Below are 19,382 nucleotides of genomic sequence, written 5' to 3' on the forward strand. Positions count from 1 at the left end.
ATTTCTTTTTTTTTTTTATTAAATCAAATGATACAAAATGACCATCATTCCACAAATGCCCAAAGCACCAAGCCCCCTCACCCTCAAAATCATACCCTCCCTAGTCCCAACCCAACCACTATCCCCTCTGCCCACCCCTTCCTTTTCTAAAGGGATAAAACCCTAGAAAGGTTGGAGTCCCAGGACATGTGGGTAGAAGAGGAGATCGAGGGGAAGGAGGAAGGGAGGAAAAAGAAAGGGACCTTTCTAGCTGGACGGTTTCACTTTAGAATGGGGTGAGGGCCAAAAGCTCATTTAGCACCAAATATCCAATTTCCTAGCCCCCATGCCTATCCCTCCCTTAATCAAATCCGGCCCCAATCCCTTCTGAATGACCTCTCCACTCCAGTTCATGCCACAATTGTCTCTAAAAATCTGACCCTCCACCTTGGCTCCCTTCCTGTATCTCCTACTGTGTGGATACCCCAATTTCACCTTCCAAAGTCCTATGGCGCATTCAATGGGATGAATGTCCCAGTATGAGAGGAAGATATATACAAAACCTTGCGGGGAAGAGGAGAGGAATAGGGTGGGGAGCTAGGGAAGAAGCTAGAAACTTTTTTTTTTATGTTTACACAGTCTCTGGGGGGCCCCTTCCCAAGATTCCTGGGGGGGGGGGGGGTGGAGGATCATTTTCTCCGGGTCATATTCTCTAGCTTCACACTCTTGGCTGCTTCTCCGATTAGTTCCCAGAAGCTCCCAAACTCTAACTTGGAGTCATTGCAGCTGCCCAAGTTCGCGATTTTCTCATCCAGCCCACAGCTGCCCTGAGGAAAGACAAGGAGTGGAACAGAGAGGAAACACCCACAGCTCAGAAAGACAGTCTTCATCCTAGGCTTCCCACCCCACCCCACTCCACCCCTCCAAAGGAAGACATACGCCCAAGGGGGGCCCTTTCCCCCAACCTAGGGAGTACATGAATCAATGACAAGTATTGATAAAGCTGGTATTTAGCTGGGGAAAAAAAAAAAAGGGAAATGGGGAAGTCAAGAGACATTCACAGAGACACAGGGCTTAGATGCTTGGGTCTTCCATACCGGCATAAGATGGGGCAGCTGCTGAGTGACCAGCTCTCGAAGCTCAGAAGATGTCAGCGTCTCCTTCTTCCCCTCTACTGAATACTGATGAAAGTTTTTGATGAGGGTTTCGATGGCCCGTTCCACATCACTGAACTCCTGGGCATCCTTAGAACAGGGCCAGCAGAGAGCCAAAATCAAAGAGGTGCTTCCCACCCTCGGGAGCCAGGGTTACCACAGAACACCCTATTTAAGGCCAGTGTTCTGGCTCTGGCTTTGCCTGGAAATCTCCCTCACCCACCCACCAGTGACATTATTACTATTTATAGGTTAGTCCATTGGTCCAAACACCTTCTTGGTCTGGAATTTACTCTTCAACCCTATCAATCCTTTTCATATTCCTTCCTCTTCTGGATCCTCCTCCCCAAACCACAGGAAGCTCCCAAAGACCTTTCCCCTTTACTGAGTGCCATCCTAGGAAATGCCAACAAGGCAAGAAGGGGACATAACATAACAGACTCAGCCCCCAGCTCTTGGCCCCTCTTCATTGTCCAGAATCATTTTCCATTCTTCTCCTGGTCCAAGTTTTCCCCTCTGCCCCCAACCAGACCCACGTGGGAAACCTTGAGTAATAGGTTGGGCAAACCTGCCCCCACTCCCCCTTCACTCTCCTAGCCAGGGCAGGTCCCAGCACGTGGGTCCTGCCTGGCTGGCTCTCCCAGGGAAGGCTCTTCAGTGACAGGCTATGTGGGAAAATGAGAGCAGGTTTTTCCCTATCTTTGGGAACTCTAAGCCAAGTAATAGCAGAGAAAACTATGGAAGGGGGCAGAAGTCAGAGGGAATCCTGGTGAAGAGGGTATGGGGGATTGAGTGGGAGCCTAGGGAATGGAAGGAAGGAAGCCTGGGAATAGGAAGAAGGGAGGCTTGGTTTCAATGGAAGGTAGGTGGGTCCCAGAGTAAGGGGGAGGAAAAGGAGTAGGGGTTTGGGGGAGTCTAAGAGAGAAACTTCAGAAAGAACAGGGAGAAAGGGAAAAGAGAAGTCAGAGGCTAGTGAGGGATTCTTGGGCAGAAGGCAGGGGAATGAATGAACCAACCTCAGCATTTGCAGAATGACATTGTCCCATGATGACCTGAGTGAGTGGGGGAACGGGGGTCACTTCTTTGGTATCTGGGTGTTTTCTCCTATGGCGTGTCCCTGAGGGACCAGTGGCTCATCTTCTGCCTGGCAAATGTGAGAGATCTGATATGAGGGGGAAGCCGAGGATTCCATCTCCCCCTCGCCCCACCCACCCACATGACTGTGCCCCTCCCTCCAGGAAGCTGGAAACGGGAGGTGGGGAGAGGGTCAAGGCCAGTTCTCCATCACTCCACACCCAGGAACACAGACACACATGCACCCTTAGGAAAGGGGGGAAGTTTCTGTATCCGGATACCCTCAAAGCTCTCCTCAGCCTTGATGCCCCCAGACCCTGAAATGGTGCCACCTCTGCTTCCTCAGCCTGGTCACAAACATCCTGTCCTCCAAGCCCCAGCCCTACAATGTTTGGGTCTCCTAGTCCCACAGGCTCCCTTCCCCTTGGAAGGGTGGGGTAGTATTAATATCCCTAAAGAAAGTCTTCTTTGAGGTGGGAGGTGAGGCACCCCCAAGAGCAGCAGGAATGGGGAGAGAGTTATGGAGACCCTATTATGTTAAAGCATGGGCTCACTTACCTGCTAGGGCTTCTGGGACCAAGACAGGAGGAGCCGGCTCACCTGGCCCAGCCCTTATACCTGGGGGAGTGGAAAGGAGGAGGAGAAGAAACTAGTAGGGAGGAGAGACCAAAAAGGGGGAAGGATTTTCAGCTGGGTGATGCCAGCAGCAACTGCTGTACAAGCCAGGCTCAGAGCCAGAAGGTCCGCCCCACTGCCAGGAGGGAGGGACGCAGGACTCCAAAACCAGGCTAGGCAGCTGCCCCTCTGACCCAGACAGCACAAGAGAGAAACAGGAACTTGGGAAACCTGTCAACAGGGCAATGGGATGATGGCAAAGAGAATGGGGATGGGATGAGAGCTGGAAAAAAGGGGATCTGAAGACCAGCTAATAAAGAGTAGGGGAAAATTCAGGGCCTGAAAAAAAAAACAGGGAAACTATTGTGAGTAAGGGAGGTTGGGAAGGAGGAGGAATCCCAGGAAATGGAGAAGCTGAGAAGGGAGATGGTCAGTGACAGGTGGCATCAATTTGAGAAAGGGGTTGAATTTGCCCCTGCCTCCAGGAAGCAGGATAGGAAAATGGGGGAGGGTCAGAGGGAAAAGGGAGAGTGGCATGGTACAAAGGGTTAGTGTCGGAAGCTGAGACTATCTCCTCAACCTTCCTTGGTTGCTTGGGTCACTGCAGCTGATTCCTGACCTGCTGGACTGGGGAGGGGAGAGGAATCATCTGAAGCTTTGCTGTACTTTAGAGACCGCCCCCACATCCCCACATTGTGTAAATGTGTATAGTCATCTTTTTTTGGGGGGGGGGGACTTATCCTGTGATTTCATTGGTGTAAGGCTCTCCCAGTGAGGGGACTCCCTACATCTGCAAAGTGAAATTGCTCTGTCAAAAGCATTGAAAGGTTAAGTGATTTGCCCAGTGTGGGGAGGAAATGATTTGAACCCAGTTTCCTAAATCTGAGGTTGGCTTTCAGTTCATTTTAATGCCTGTTAAACTTTAATTCTCCTTATTCCAGCCTACTCCCATTTTCTGGGGGGAGGATGTCCGGGGCTGGTTTGTTGGAGCAAGCTCCAAGGGAGGCATCTTGTCAAGAAGCCAGTCGGATACATGAATGGCCAATGTGAGAATTAGTATTCTGCTTGACTCTGCCTATTTACAAAGGGCTGTTTTTCTTGCTCTATTGAAGGAGAGAGAGAGAGAGAGAACAAATGCTTGTTAATTGAGAAAATAAATTTTTTTTTATAAAAGATATCAATAAAAAATTTACTCTAGAAAGAAAACAGCTAGCCTGCTGTTGGGAGTTGTACTTTCTTTTCCTCCTTGAAGATTCCTCTGGATAGGATCTCATTACACATGTCGAGTGGGTTCCAAGTGGGAGGGGGGTGGTAAGCAAGACTCTAACTGTTCAAACTGGTAGAGTTGCCTGCCACTCCCTTTCTGTCATCCCAAGTTCCCACCTCCCCCAACAATGAATTTGGCAGAGGGAATTACAAGACCATTGGACCTCCAGCCTCAATTGCCTCATCTAGCCCTCCCCAACACCCATAGCCCCTGGCATGGTCCTCCTGTAACAGCGAATGGGAAATGTAAGGTGGAGAAAATGCAGGGAAAGCAGAGGGCAAGGTGGAAAGTCTGGGCTCTTTCTTCCAAAGCTCTGAAAGTACTGAGGGGTTACTGGGCTTCTTCCTCCTCAGGTTCTCAGTCTGAGCTCCTTTGGGCAGTCCCCAGTCAGCTCAAAGGTCCTGTGGGTTGCCCTGCCCTTACCCCATCTTGTGGCGAGAACCTTGAACCTCAGAACCCCTATCTCAGCCTTCTCCAAGAGATTTGAGGATGGGGAGTAGCTGTGCTCCTATATTCCTCTCCCCACCCCACCATCAATCTGGAAATATAGGCAGTAAGCTCATGGAGAGGAAAGGAAACATGTTTAAAACTCTAATGTTGAAGCCCAAAGAGGGGCAAACATTAAGTATGCCAGTAGTCATGCTAGAGATATCAATAATCCAGTACACCAAGAGTCAGGACACTAGGCATCCTCACCCCACCACCAACCTAGGCCTCTAGGAAGAGCTCCAGAGGAGACAGGAACCATCAAACTCCCTTGCCCCTTCCTTCGGAGTAGTATCACTATTGGCCATTCATTCGCTCAGCAAACATTTATTGGATGATACTATAGTCAATACAAGAAGAAGCATTGTATAGTGAATAGAGAGACAGCCTTGCAGTCAAGAAGACTTGGTCGAGGTCCCCTCCTGATGCCTACAGATTGTATGACCCCAGTCAAATGACCCGGGGCGAGGTGACTCTCCCAGGCTATAATGTTTCTTATACTGATGAAATCACAGGTCCATTTCCTAGCCTTACAGTATGCAATGCACTGGAAGCAATACCGTACTTTTTGTGGGTATCATTTGACCTCTTGGCCCCAGTTTCTTCATCTGTAAAATGGAATCCCTGCCTAATTCACAGGGTGATTGTGATGAGAGTCCTTTGTAAACCTTAAATTACTATATGTCACTGTGTCTCAAGTCCAGCACCCTCTCCTGAGCTCAGGAAGGAATGTCTGAAGAATCTAGAAGTTAAAAAAAAGTACACTTGTATGTCAAGACAACTTTATTAGGGGGACAGGGGTCACCTTCCCCTCCTCTCCCCCCAAACCTCCTTGAATCAGCTTCATTTCTTCCGGAACACTGATGCTTTTTCTTTCTTCATCTCCCTGGCCAGTTCCCCAATAAGCCTCCAGTATTCATTGAACTTGAGCTCAGAATCCTGATTCACATCCAGACTCTTCATCTTCTCATCCAAGGAGCCCACATCCTAGGAAGACATAGAAGGTGTGTGGGGAGGGGCAGACAAGAAGTCCCAAGGTAGATGAAATGGGACCTTCATAGAACATCAGAACTAAAAGATCATTTCTTCAGTCCAGGGCCTCCCAGACTGAGAAAGCCTAGCGTTCCCATAGATGGGAAACAGGATTTCTGTAGGAAGTTTCCAATGCTAATAGTATTTTTCCTCCTAAATATTAAACACAAAATTGTATATCAAAATTACTACTTATGCATTGTTGGGATATAAAAATAGACGTGGTTTCCTTTTATTTTGCTCCACAATTTCTCCAGGTCCTCATTCCATACCTCTAGATCAATATTTATTGTTGTTTGGATGTTTTTCAGCCAGGTCCAACTCCTCATGACTGCATTTGGGGTTTTCTTAGCAAAGATACTAGAGTGGTTTGCCATTTCCCTCTCCAGCTTATTTTCCATATGAAGAAATTGAGGCAAACATTGTTGAATGACTTACTCAGGATCACACAGCTAGGAAGTATCTGAGACCAGATTTGAACTCAGGAAGGTGAGTCTTCCTGACTCCTGAGCTGATACTCTATCCACTTTGCCACCTAGTTGCTCTCAGCATTCATATATATATATACATACATATATATTAAATATTATATAATATATAACTATTATATATGTTTATTATGTAAAATAATTCCTATTTAAATCATTATGCTATATATGTATCATTTATTATAAATCAATATATTCAAAATCCAAAAGCATTCTCTGGACAAATCACCTTAGGAAAAGTTGAAAGAAGGAAAAGGAAGGGGGAGGAGGCCTCATTCAGCCCTGTTCTGGCCCAGTTATGTTTGAAAGGAAGTATCTCAGATTTAGAACTAAAAGAGAACTTAGAGGTCATCCATCCCAATTCCCTTATAAGGATACTGAGGCCCAGAGAGAAGGGACTTGCCCAAAGTCACCCAGCTATTAAATGACAGAGCTTGGACTCAGACTTCCAAGCCAATGTTCTTTCTAACCCACTAATTGCTAGGCAGGGACTCTAACCTGTGAACTTTCATTTTGTATTGTTTCATTTTAATATTTTGGTAAATGTATTCAACAGAATTTGTTTCACTAGACTCCCAAAGGGAGACTAAAAGGATTAAAGGGAAAGGTTGGGATGATGAGGACTGAGAATGGGAAAGGAAGAGGACTCTCAGCCTTGGTCAGCGTGAGTGTTACTGAGAGCCAGGGTAACAAAGGCAATGTCAAAACAGGAGAATCAATGCCAACTGTCCTTGGAATCTGTCCAAAATCATCTTGACCTGTAGGAAGAGTTCTAGAAGATCAATGTGTCATGCCAGGGCTGGGAAAACATATAGGCCAGTAATTATATGACTAAGAGAAGACTTGAGTGATGTTGGATTTTGTGGGATCTTCTCTCTAGTCACTAGTATTCTGCCTCAACTCATTCCTTAATGATTAATATACTCCCATTCTATCATACTCTAAGATTCTGAAAAACCAGCTATCACCATACAAACCTGGAGTCTTTATTCCCACCACCCTCAACCCAACCCCTGCAATGTCCCACTCTGGATCTACCCATTCCGTGATATCTGGAATGCCTGTTTCATTATTACCAAATCTGCTTTTGTCTTAACCTTTTCCTTTCTCACTTCCTCCATCTTCTTCTACTCACTGAGTCCTGGCTCCCTCCTCATAACACAGCATCCCTGGCAACCCCTCTTGATACTGGTTGAATTTTCACTCATAACCCCAGTGGCTAGTCATGGTGGGAAAGTTGAAATATTCTTTGTTCCCCATGGCCACATTCAGACTCTTCCTCTACCAACATCACTGGGTATATTCTCCTCTTCTGCTTTGAAATTTATTCAATCCATATGTATCACCCAATCACCCATGTTCTGCCTTTGTTCCTATTTTGGGGTTACTCCAGAAAATCAGAGAAAAATCAAGAAACCATGCTGATTGGGTCCACTAGAAATTTACTTTGCATCATATCAACTGGGGTCTGACTATAACAAGGCAATCCTTTTGCACCTCCACAATTAAATCTTAAGCATCACAGCATCTTTTTGTAACCCTTTCATTGTTCCCCAGACTTTCTGTACCTTCCCCTTCTCCTAACCTCTTAGCTGAAAATTCTGCCCTTGTACCATTGGTACAGCGGATAAAGGCTGAACTTGGGAGTCAGAAAGACCTAAATTCAAATCCTATCTCAGAAACGTACTAGTGGAACCCTAAGCAAGTCATTTATCCTTTCTCAGACTCAGTTTTATTATCTATGAAATAGGAATAATAAAAATATCTACCTCACAGGGTTATATCAAAATAAATAACATATTGCAAATGCTATATAAATGTTAGTCTTTATGAGTATTTCACTGAAAAACCTGAGGCTGTTCACCAAGAACTCACTTTTCTCCCATTACTCAGGTGGCTTTCCCCATCTCCTCCTTCACCTCTGTCTCACATAAAGTGACCTTTCTGATTGCCAAAACAAACCATTCTACATGCACAAGAGATCCAGTTCCATTTTGAAGATTTTTCCCCTCTACTATCTCCATTCTCATACTAATCTTCAGTCTCTCCCTGTCTACTGGCTCCTCCCCTGATGCCAGCAAATACGATGATGTCTTCACCATCCTCAAAAACCCCTACCATCTTGATTCATCCATCCCTTCTAGCTATAATCCCATTTCTCTCCTCCCTTTTGTGCTCCTAAACTCCTTAAGAAGGCCACCTAGAAATGCCCATTTCCCTTGGTCTTATTCTGGCCAGTGAATAGAGCTCTGTGCCTCAAATCATGAAGATCTGAATTCAGATCCAGCCTTGGACACTGCCTAGCTGGATGTCTTTGAGCAAGTCACTTAATACTTCTGTCTGCCTCAGACTCCTCAATTCCAAAATGAAGATCATAATAGCACCTATTGGATGCAGCCAACATGGCAGAGTCCTGGATGATTGTCCTAGGACTAGGAGGAGCACTAACACACCAGAGCTTGCAGGTGCAAGAGAGTGAATCCTGGTCACAGTTCTAAGGTGGAAAAGAATGCTTGTAGTCACTAACAGGCCAGAACAGCAATGATCACGCCTTTCCTTAGATCACACCACTCTGGAAGAATTAAAAACTTACAGACTCCCAGAATTAGCTCTGAGAACAGTAGTAAAAAAGCATGTAAAATGGATAATTTTGATTACATTAAATTAAAAAGAGTTTGCACAAACAAAAGCAACGCAGCCAATATTAGAAGGAAAGCAGAAAACTAGGGGAAATTTTTACAGCACGTTTCTTTCAGAAAGACCTCATCTCTCAAATATATATATATATAGTGAACTAAGTCAAATTTATAAAAAATAAAAGCTATTCCCCAATTGATAAATTGTCAAAGGATATGAACGGGCAGTTTTCAGACAAAGAAATCAAAGCTATATAGTCTTGTGAAAAAAATGCTCTAAATCACTATTGATTAGAGAAATGAAAATTAAAACAACTCTAAGGTACCATCTTAAACCTATCAAATTGGCTAATATGACAGAAAAGGAAAATGACAAATATTGGAGGGGATATGGGAAAATTGGGACACTAATATACTGTTAGTAGAATTGTGAACTGATTCAACCACTCTGGAGAGCATTTTGGAACTACGTCCAAAGGGTTATCAAACTGCAGACCATTTGACCTAGCAATACCACAGGTCTGTATCCCAAAGAAATTTTTTAAAACAAGGAAAAAGATCTATATGTACAAAAAAATTTATAGTATGCTCTCTCCCCCACATGTATTTGACTTTCTTTCTATGTCCAGTGATTAGCCCAGTGCCTGACACTAGGTAAATACTCTGTAAAGGCTTTTTCCAACTCTTTTCTGAGGTTAATGCCTGGGGATTGAAGACTGTAGTAAGGGCTATTAAAAGCCTGATAAAGATACAACTCATTAATTTGTATATTCATTCATTGAGTCCTTTCTTTTATTTAGGAAACATATCATTAAGCACCTGTTCTGTGGTGGCCCTAAATTGGGCATGAGGGATAAAAAGATAAATAAAACCTTGCCTTTTTCCTCAAGTGGCTTTGGTTTTACTGGAAAATTTAATATACACATATCTGTATGTCCAAATGTATAATTGTGTATATTTGTTCAACTACTGCAATGGACAGTGTTGGATTTTGAGTTGAAAGATATGGGTTTAAGTTATGTACTACTCACTACCTTGGTGACTATGAACAAATCAAGATTATAGACAAATATTTTGACTTGTCAAAAAGCCAGTTTTTGTTTAGAATCTATTGTGTGCCAGGCACTATGCCCTATAATCTCTTAAGGCCTCAGTTTTTTCATTTGTAAAATGAAAGGGTAGGACTAGATGAACTCTAAGGCTCCTTCCCCACCTAAATCGAAGGTCCTATGATCTTGCTGTTCCAAACACAGGGGTAGGGATCAAGAAGATTACCACCCACACACACTTTTCTTTCTCTTTCTCCTGTCCCTCAACACAATTTCTGACTCTGCTGGAAAAAAGAAATCCATAGAATCATAAAGTGGATCACAAAAACATAGATTCAGAGATATAAAGGACCTTAGGGGTCATCTAATCCAACTCCATTTAACAGATGAAGCCACTAAGACCCAGAGAGAAGCAACTTAACTCAAAGTTGCACACTGAGTTAGTGACAGAACTGGGTCTTGAGTTCCTAACCCAGTATTCTTTCTAACCCACTGATAGCCAGAGGAAATAACAGCAAATTGGTGGATGGGTAGGAGAATTTGGAGCAAGAAAGATGCTTGTCCTTCATTTTCAGAGGACCAATGACATTACACAGTGATATCCTGACTTGTGAGTGAATTAGATCTAAGTGATGCAGAGCTACACAAAGTCCGCAGCCTCACTCTCTCTTCTAGAATTATCAAAATCCAGTGGCAAGATGAAATTCAAGGGATATAGTGGATGGTCTTGGTGTCTTCAATGTCTGACCATCAATTGGGGAATGAATGAACAAGTTGTAGCATATGGTTGTGATGAAATACTATTGTAGTATAAGAAATTATGAGCAGGATGCTCTCAGAAAAACCTGGAAAGTCTTACACAAACTGATACATAGTGAAATAGGCAGAACCAGGAGAATAGTGTACATAGTAACAACAATATTGTATGATGATCAACTGTGAATGACTTAGCTCTTCTCAGTAATACAATGATCTAAGACAATTCCAAAGGACTCATGATGATAAAAGGTATACACCTCCAGAGAAAGAACTGATGAAGTCTGAATGCAGATCAAAACATACCTTTTTTCTTTATTTATTTTTCTTGGGGTTTTTTTGTGAGAAAGGGTCGATGTTTTCTTTCACAATATAACTAATATGGAAATATAGTTTATATAACTGCACATAAATATATTTTATATAACCTATATGCAATTGCTTGCCTTCTCAATAAGAGGGGAGGGTGAGAGAGAATCTGGAACTCAAAATTTAATTTTAAAAGAATGCTAAAATTGTTTTTAAATGTAATTGGAAAAAAATTAAAAAGATACCTTCACCACATTCTTTTCCTTCCTTCCTACCTAAGAGATAGATATGTCTATGCATATATAACATACATATACATATACATACATATATGTCTATATAGTCACCTATCTATATATGTGTGTTATTGTTCAGGTGTTTCAGTGGTGTCCAACTCTTTGTGACCTCATAGACCTCTGTCCAGGGGTTTTCTTGGCAGAGATACTGGAATGGTTTGTCATTTCCTTCTCCAGTGGTAAACAGAGGTTACATAGCTAGGAAATTTATGAGGCTGAATTTAAACTGAGATCTTCCTGGCTCTAGCTGCCCCTAGAGTGTGTGTGTGTGTGTGTGTGTGTGTGTGTGTGTGTGTGTGTGTTTATTCTCTCAAATAGTCATCTGTTATTTAATTTGGAATAACCCTATTTTTGAGAAGCAGCCTGGAATAATGAATAGAGCATCATCCCCAGTCAGGAAGATTCAAGTTCTTCTTCTGATACATATTGGTTGTTATGTGGCCCTACACAAGTCATTTAACCTAAAAATACCTGAAAATTACTTTTAAAGATTAAGTTGCTGAAAAGTTGTTGATGTACATTAATAGGTAGGGGAAGCTCCCTATACTATTGAAATTACAAGTCCAGTGAAACACACACACACACACACACACACACACACACACACACACACACACACACACACACACACACACCCCTAATAAGGATTTGTTTTTTCAGCAGAGTTACTAGGATCAAGGGAATGATGATGATGTAATACATCCAGACTTCAGCCAGGCAGGTATTTTATAAAACCTCTCATGATATCCTTGTGTTAGAAGAGAAGATAACTAGTTAGGTTGACAGCAGGTTGAACAGCTGTACTCGAAGTGTGTTGATTGATCAGTATCAATGTGGAAGCTGTCTATCAACATGTCTCCAGCCCTATCATCAGCTCAGCATTTTTGTCAACAACTTGGATACATAGAAACCATGCCTATCAAATTACAGAAGATGGATGAGGCTGGAAGTAATGCCTAATAAGCTGTTTAACAGAATTAGTATGCAAAAAGATCTCCACAGGTAGGTTGACACTAATAAGATTCTATGATAGTGTACAATTCTCTTTTCCTTTTTCTTTTTTACTACATATATGGAAATCTCCATTTTAAAAAGTTTACATTCAGAATAATTTTTTAAATTCTGTGACGAAAGTTAAAATAATGAGCTCCTTGTCACTAGATGTAACAGTTCTTAGCCCAGTGCCTAGCACATAGTAGAGTTTTGATAATGCTTGGTGATTGATTGTCAATTCAGTTTTGATGACCCCCTCTGTCAGCAATGTTGTAAAGATAATTATGTTTTGGGTAAGAAGTTAGAATAAACTATTTCTAAGGTTTGACTGTATGGCCTTGGGAAAATTCTTGGGTCTTAATGTCCTCATCTATAAAACAAAAAGCCTGCCCTACAGCATCATGAAAGTTCCTTCTGGATCTAACATTCTAGGATTTTAAGCATTTATAGAGTACTTACTGAATGCCCAGCACCATCCTAGCTAATACGGGGATATAAAAAAGTACATATAAGACATGTCTCTACCATCATAGAAGTTATATCCTAGTCAGGGGGAATAAAAAGTCTTATTAACACAGTGTTAAATTTATAGGAGTCACAGTCATGAGCTCACACTCCATCACACTGGGACAATCACAGTTGCACAAAATCACAAGACTTCATTCATTTAATCGCATGTAAGAAGCAACATGACATGTCAAGATCAAGGCTCAAGTTCCAACTCTGATTCATACTAGCTGTGACCATAGATAGGCAAGTCCCTTAAACTCCCTGTGCCCAGGGGCTATTTATTTGTGGATCTATATCCTTGGAGATAGTTTCCAGTCTAGTATGACATCATGGGATCATCCCAGGTATAGACCATGAAAACAAGCATACAATGCTTTGTTCAAATACACTTAACTGCATTCATTGTCTTCCACAGTTATATACTGAAAGCACAAGCTGCCACATAATCACATTCACAGACACACTGCCACACCCACAAGTGTCACCACACAAGTTATCAAGTACCTACAAAATCACATCCTTGCAAGCCATCACATTCCATCAAAAATTACCTTCTCTCTGCCACAGCATCCTCCCAGTTTCCCCTGGGTTCCCGGTTACCTTGAGGAGGTGGGGGAGCTGCTGGGTGGCCAGCTCCTTAAATTCATTGACACTGAGGCTTCCTTTCTTTCCCTCTCGACCAGCAAAAGTGAAGAAGATTTTCACCACAGTCTCAATAGCTGCCTCCAGCTCTGTCAGTGGCTCAGCAGCCATGGAGAAGGCTAGAGGTGGGGAAGCTTGCTCTTGAACTAAGAGTGGATCTAAAGCTGGCAGAGGAGAAAGAAATATCCAAAAGTTACTTCTAGGGAAGAACCTTGCCCAGGTATTACCTACTCATTCCCCCATCTCTGTTGGATATATTAGAGCCCTAGAAAAAGACTTGTCCCCACCCCTGTGAGGTCTCAGATTGGGGAGCCCCTCTGTGTGGGCTCTTCCTGGGGAAGGGGGTATCTCCCTTTGTGGGTAATCAGGCTGACAGGCTCTATCTGGGCTCTAGCACACTGACACACAGGGCTTTTTAAAATGTCTCTGCCTCAGTTCTTCCTGAGGCATCTTCTTGAAATGAGGTTGGGCATCAGGGTGGGTCAGAGATGCTCTCTTCCCGCTCCATCAGCTAAGGGACCAAACGACAAAGTTGGTATTATCTCAACCAATGTCCTTCAACTCTCCCATGGAAAATATACAGATGTTTCTCTGTATAAAGGGCAGGAAGATACGCATCTTCTCCAAAATAGAGACAGTTCCACAGTGAAGCTAACGGTAATGGTCCTGGCTACAGGGCTCCTCCCATCTTTTAAGTTACGGAGTCAGAGGCTGGAACTAAGCTGCCAACTAACGATCTCTTTACAGCCCCCAGGGTTTAGTTCTCAGAGGACAGAGGGTTAGAGAAAAAGGGATATTCCAAGCCCTCTCTAACTTACATCTGACCTTCTTCCAACCTGTTCATCCCCTTCAAGGACCCTTCTACCCCCACTTTCAGAGCCCCAAAGTCACTTCCTGAACTCTCAGTTCCAGGACTGGGAGGAGGAGCCCGTCTTTCTCCTAGGGAAGAGGGTCCCTCATCCACCCCACTCCAAAAGGAGTAGGTGAAGTAGGTTTGATACTTACCCTCCGGGTTTGCCTCAAGAAGAAGCAGGGATGGGCTGAGGTTTATAAAAGCCCGGGAGGTGGAGCTGGGGAGACAGAGTCCTCTGTGTATATCCCGAGGTATAGAGTTTCCCGTGGTGAACTTCGGCAAAGGCACGCCCACCCACTCCTCCTCACCCATACGGCACTACCACCTTACCCGCTTTAACCCTGCCCTGAAGCAAACAAATGTCAAACCTCACTTTCCCGGTCTCAACCACCCTTCCAGCCCTAGCATCTTAGCCCCCAAGTATGTGCCTCTGACCTCCATTCAGCTCGTCCTTTAAATCCCTCCCGCTCACTTCCCATCTCCCTCTTATCTCCCCCACCCAGCCCCTCAAAAAGTCCTAATTCGTGCATCCCAGCTGGCTGTTGATGAAATTAAGAGCAAAGAAGGTAGTATCTGGAGATGAGGTCCCGATCTGAGAGACTCTATTGGAGGAGTCCCCTTCTTTTTCTGCTCATAAGGCATAATGACCATGCCTTGCCGCAATGGACAGTTACAGGGCGGTCCAAGGACCAGAAGACTTCAGCATCTTGCGGTCTCTGATCTTACCTCTCTCTCTCTCCCCTCTACTTTATCCTTCCTTGCCCTCTCTGTTCTGTGCCAGGGTTGAGCTGGCATCAAGATCAACTAAGAACCCCCGTGGATTGCTAGCATACATGTGGGGAAAGGAATTTTAAAAAAAACAAAACCAAAACTCTGACCTGGGGGAGGAGGTAAAACAGGGCCAGCTTGTCCCGACCCTGGAGACAGAGGGCGCTTCTGTCTGCTAGCTGGCTGTTTGCCCCACGGGCGGTCAGCCCGATGAGGGGGTGGAGCTAAAGGTAGGAGGGGGTGTCCAGAGTGGGGAGAAGGACGTCTGAAGTGAGAGCTCCCCACACCGGCTCTGGTCACAGGACACGTAGCTTCGTCCCTCTCATCTGTTCGCCCTTCAGCCCGGAACCCACCCGTGAGTATTCTGCTTTCTCGGATCCAGAGGGTGTGCTAACTACAGAGGGGATGGTGGTCTCCAAGAGTCTGGGAATGTTGCTCAGATAAAGGGGACTATCAGTGAGAGATAGGGGACTTTGGGGCCCAGTGAAGGATCTGAAGGGTCCATCCACGGAGGGAGGACGCAGTTACCTGAGGACTTAAATGGTGGGATGGGAGGACAGATTTCTCTTCTCTCCAAAAGCAATACAACCCATTCCTCATAGAATGATCCTTTCCAGCTGAGGAACCCCCAAGATTCCCCTCTCCATCTTTGGGGCTTCCTAGACCCCAGTTCATCTCTCTCTTGGGTTTGAGGGTGAAGGATTGAAACATCTGGGCCCTAGGCCTTTACTCTGCTTTGCTCATGCCCTAGCATGAGCCAAGTAGGAGACAGATAAGTTTTGACTAGGCAACTGTCCCCAAATCCAAGCTTTCTTCAACCCCCAAGGGCCCTGGGGTGGGGGAGAGGTTAAGATTACAAAGTAGAACAATTCCTTTACCCCGGGCCTGAGCCTATTCCCAAGTTTAAACCCCCAATAACATACAAACACAATAGATGAAAAGTTTCTATGAGTGGGCACCAAGGTGGGGGGTGGGGGATTCTAGGAAGGGAGTCCCATTCACCTCCTTCTCTACTCAGTAACCCACTGACTTCTTTTTCTTCTCTTTCTTTCCTAACTTCCTTACTTCTTCCCCTCCTCCCTCTGGCATTTTTCAGCTGTACCCTTAACAAAGTCTCTGAGCTGACACCTTTCAGAGATACTACATATCACACTGTACTCTCTAAGGCTTTCCAAAGGGTCCATAGGCATGTTTGTGGGGGAAAACTCAAGGTTCCCTTAGCCCCTCAGAACCTCCACATCAGTGATCAGTGATGGGGCTGGTAACAGGAGATGGCAGCCCCCCTTCCCCTTATCCCCCCATCAGACCCAAGCTTCAGGTTCCCATTCCACACATCCTCCCCCCTGCTTGGTCTCTGTGACAACCATCTCTCATGTCCGAAGTTCAGGTGACACAAGGGATCCATTGAGGAGCTAGAGTGTCATCCGAGAGGACCCATTGTCCATCCCCCCAGTCCTGGAGAAAGAGGTGAGAGATACCTGATCTAGGACACCTGAGATCCCGTCTGAGGATGGAGTGGGGGGAGGGAAGGGGAGAAGAAGGGGGAAGTGGTGCTGTTTACTCCTAGAGCTGAGGAGTGTCTGGGCTTTGAAGCCCCTCTCCAATGTCATAGCCCACTATAACCTCACACCTCATCCTCCTTCCTCCCCTCTAATTTCTTGCACCTTGCCTCAGATGGAACCTCAGGTATACAACTCCCCTGTCATTTCTGATCACCCCAACTACACTGCCACTCGTCCCCTTCTCAAGTTCAAGCTGCTGGTGGGGAAGAGGAGATTGTACTTGGAACCTTTTAGTTTCCCCACCTCCACCACACCCTGGAGCCCAGCTCTGGGAGATAAGGATCAAACATTCCATTCTCCATTCCCACCATCCAGGTCTGATGAGAAAGAGTTGGTTCTCAAGACAGACTTCAGTCTGACAGATTCTAAAGTATAGAAGGCAGGGGCAAGGGGCAAAGGAACTAAAAGTAGGGAGCATGCTAGAGGAGTCAAAGGGATGTGAGTAGGGGGTTGAGAACCCCTGGGCAGAGAGAGAATTTAGGGGCATCAAATATAAGAAATTAGGAAGAAGCATGAGTGTGACACTGCATAAGTGGTCCTTCATCCCTACCCCCCTTCATTCTCAGTATGGAGAGGCAGGGATAGTTGCAGAACAGACACCTAAGCCTAGGCAGAACACACTAGGCCTGTGATAAAAATAGCACCTGAGAAAGACTTGTCCGTTCCTAAGACCCACCCTCATTCCCATGGGCAGCTGCCCAGTGAGCAACATGTCCTTTTTGTCCATCCACTGCTGAATTCCTCCTGCTCCCTGATGCTGCCCAGTGTTCCCTGTTTCTACCCCTCAATCTAATGTACCCATAATGCCCCCCTCTTCAGAGGTCCCTCAGATCCTATCCTTCAACATCCGCCCTATTCCCCACTCTATCCCCACCTCTAGCCCCGTCTCTTTCCTTCCTTAGCCTTGAACCTTCAACTTCCTCCCTTTTCTCTGAACTTTTAGTTCTGTTTTTAGACCATGGGGAGAGGCAGCATAGTGTGCTAGAAAGAAGCCAGGGAAATCTGGGCTGTAGTTGCAGTTCTGCACTAACCAAATATATGATCTTGGGCAAGTCATTTCTCCTTGCTAGTCCTCAGTTTTTCTCATCGTTATCCCAGTTTACAGTCATCTATAAAATTAGAGAATTGGAATTCATCCCTAAGGTCCCTTACAGGTCTGAGGCTTATGATGCTTTAAAAAAAAAAAAGGGCTGAATTAATCAGTTCTTTTGGTTTCTGCTAAGAATGATGAGTATGTAAAATATTAATTTAAAAAATAATTAACAATGTTGAATATAGTCCTAGAGGATGGAATCCACATCATGAAGGATGGAGTCCAAATCATCTATATATGCATTATAATATAAGGACTTTAGGAGCCCAGGGCTCTCTTCTTTCCAGCAGCCCTGGGCCCTGATCCCTATTCCCTATCTCAACCTCACCCTGCTCTGGCCTGGTGGGGGGGTGGGGGTAGGTAGGTGTGTTGCAGCCATGGGCTCGGAGCTGGAGACTGCCATGGAATCCCTCATCAATGTATTCCACGCCCACTCTGGCAAGGAAGGTGACAAGTATAAACTGAGCAAGAAGGAACTGAAGGAACTACTGCAGGCAGAGCTTTCTGGCTTCCTGGATGTGAGTGTTTGGTGACTGCTTGGGTGAGGTGGAGGAGTACCCTGGGGCTCCTGGCCTGAGGGCCAGCTACAGGAAGACTCCAACTGCATGGGAAGCAGCTTCTACATTTCCCTTCTATCATGTTCCCAAACCCCATCTCAGTTCCTTCCTGTATCCCTCAAAGGCCTCTTAGACTCTCTCAATTTAAATCAATTCAACAAACATTTATTAAGGGCCAGTTATATGCAAAACACTGTGACAGGCATTGGAGAACCTAAAGATGAATCCCACTGCCCACTTCTGAAGGAGCTCATACTCTTTAAGTTGACTGGGGGATCCATTAAAAACATGAAGAAAGATACAAAGTAGTCCAAGTTCCAGTCCAGTCCAGCTTTCCCTTCCCATCCCACTCACACCCCTCTCACCTTCTCCTACATCTCCCTGTCCCTTGCCCTCAAATTTCAATACACTTGCCTGGTCCTTTTCACTCCCAGTTTTTTCCATGTCCATCCCAGTCATCTTCCATAGTCTGGCTCAAGTCAGTTGCTCCTCCCATTCTGTCCCAATTCTTCATGCCCCCTAAAGTCTTCCTGGCCCTCCATCACAGAAACCCCCTTCTCCCTTGTTCTAGACTCAGAAGGATACAGATGCAGTGGACAAGGTGATGAAGGAGCTGGATGAGAATGGGGACGGTGAAGTTGACTTCCAGGAGTATGTGGTTTTGGTGGCTGCACTCACTGTGGCCTGCAACAACTTCTTCTGGGAGAACAGTTGAGCAAGCAGTTCAGCCCTGGCCAGCACCAATAACCCTGTTCCATCTCTCCCCCCATCCATCCCCCCATTTCCACCTTCACCTCCCACATAGCCCTCTCTCTGCCCTCAGCCTCCCCCAGTTTACTGTCCCAGGCTGGACCATAGCATTTGTGGATCACTGCTCCATTATGCATTAAAGGCTCCTCTCCCAACAGTTGTGGTGTCTGTCTCCTTTGGGGGTTAGTGAAGAAGAAGGGCTAACTCTGCCTGAGGGCAGTTATTGGAAGGGGTCATGACTCTTCTGAAAATCCCTGGAGATTGGATATTTTGGGTTCCAGACCGATGGAGGAGGAGGGTAGACTTGTATAGTGTGCCTCATTTTCCCCTTTGAAAGGTGAGAAGGGGAGGAACCCTCTTTCCGAAAAGGACTAAGATTCTAAGACAGGTAAAGAGGGCTGATCAATCACCTGAGTCTCCCTCCACTTCATCAGGATGTAATCAAGGTTGAGTTGTTAATAAGGTAAAGCTGTACCCTAAGAAGGGATAGAGGTCCAAAAATCATTTAGGATA

At 45.0% G+C, this 19,382-nt stretch overlaps 3 protein-coding genes across 10 annotated transcripts; 1 reads left to right on the forward strand and 2 right to left on the reverse strand.

The window, feature by feature from the left end:
* Position 1: 1 nt before the first annotated feature.
* S100A14 (S100 calcium binding protein A14) lies at positions 2 to 3,282 on the reverse strand. Of its 2 annotated transcripts, none has more exons than XM_072647020.1 (4): positions 2,766 to 3,282; positions 2,150 to 2,277; positions 1,077 to 1,223; positions 2 to 806 (listed from the first exon to the last, which is right to left on the reverse strand). In XM_072647020.1, the coding sequence occupies exons 2-4, from the start codon at positions 2,177 to 2,179 to the stop codon at positions 669 to 671; spliced, it is 315 nt and encodes a 104-aa protein (XP_072503121.1). In that variant the 5' UTR covers positions 2,180 to 2,277; positions 2,766 to 3,282; the 3' UTR covers positions 2 to 668. The 2 variants fall into 2 exon arrangements, with proteins under 2 accessions (XP_072503121.1, XP_072503122.1); XM_072647021.1 differs by lacking the exon at positions 2,766 to 3,282 and adding an exon at positions 2,489 to 2,751.
* Positions 3,283 to 5,340: 2,058 nt separating this feature from the next.
* Positions 5,341 to 15,111, reverse strand: S100A13 (S100 calcium binding protein A13). 4 transcript variants are annotated; one of them, XM_072647016.1, is made up of 4 exons: positions 15,018 to 15,111; positions 14,292 to 14,356; positions 13,245 to 13,450; positions 5,341 to 5,562 (listed from the first exon to the last, which is right to left on the reverse strand). In XM_072647016.1, exons 3-4 carry the CDS (start codon positions 13,395 to 13,397, stop codon positions 5,419 to 5,421), a joined length of 297 nt encoding a protein of 98 aa, XP_072503117.1. In that variant the 5' UTR covers positions 13,398 to 13,450; positions 14,292 to 14,356; positions 15,018 to 15,111; the 3' UTR covers positions 5,341 to 5,418. The 4 variants fall into 4 exon arrangements, with proteins under 4 accessions (XP_072503117.1, XP_072503116.1, XP_072503115.1 ...); XM_072647015.1 differs by lacking the exon at positions 15,018 to 15,111 and adding an exon at positions 14,866 to 14,973; XM_072647014.1 differs by lacking the exon at positions 15,018 to 15,111 and having other exon boundaries at positions 14,292 to 14,492.
* On the forward strand, positions 15,011 to 19,026 carry S100A1 (S100 calcium binding protein A1). Of its 4 annotated transcripts, none has more exons than XM_072647025.1 (4): positions 15,104 to 15,262; positions 16,295 to 16,374; positions 17,923 to 18,080; positions 18,691 to 19,026. In XM_072647025.1, the coding sequence occupies exons 3-4, from the start codon at positions 17,940 to 17,942 to the stop codon at positions 18,832 to 18,834; spliced, it is 285 nt and encodes a 94-aa protein (XP_072503126.1). In that variant the 5' UTR covers positions 15,104 to 15,262; positions 16,295 to 16,374; positions 17,923 to 17,939; the 3' UTR covers positions 18,835 to 19,026. The 4 variants fall into 4 exon arrangements, with proteins under 4 accessions (XP_072503125.1, XP_072503126.1, XP_072503128.1 ...); XM_072647026.1 differs by having other exon boundaries at positions 15,149 to 15,262; positions 17,927 to 18,080; XM_072647024.1 differs by lacking the exon at positions 16,295 to 16,374 and having other exon boundaries at positions 15,011 to 15,262.
* Positions 19,027 to 19,382: the final 356 nt, after the last annotated feature.

The sequence above is a fragment of the Notamacropus eugenii genome, chromosome 2 (assembly GCF_028372415.1).
Source record: "Notamacropus eugenii isolate mMacEug1 chromosome 2, mMacEug1.pri_v2, whole genome shotgun sequence".
Lineage (NCBI taxonomy): Eukaryota > Metazoa > Chordata > Mammalia > Diprotodontia > Macropodidae > Notamacropus > Notamacropus eugenii.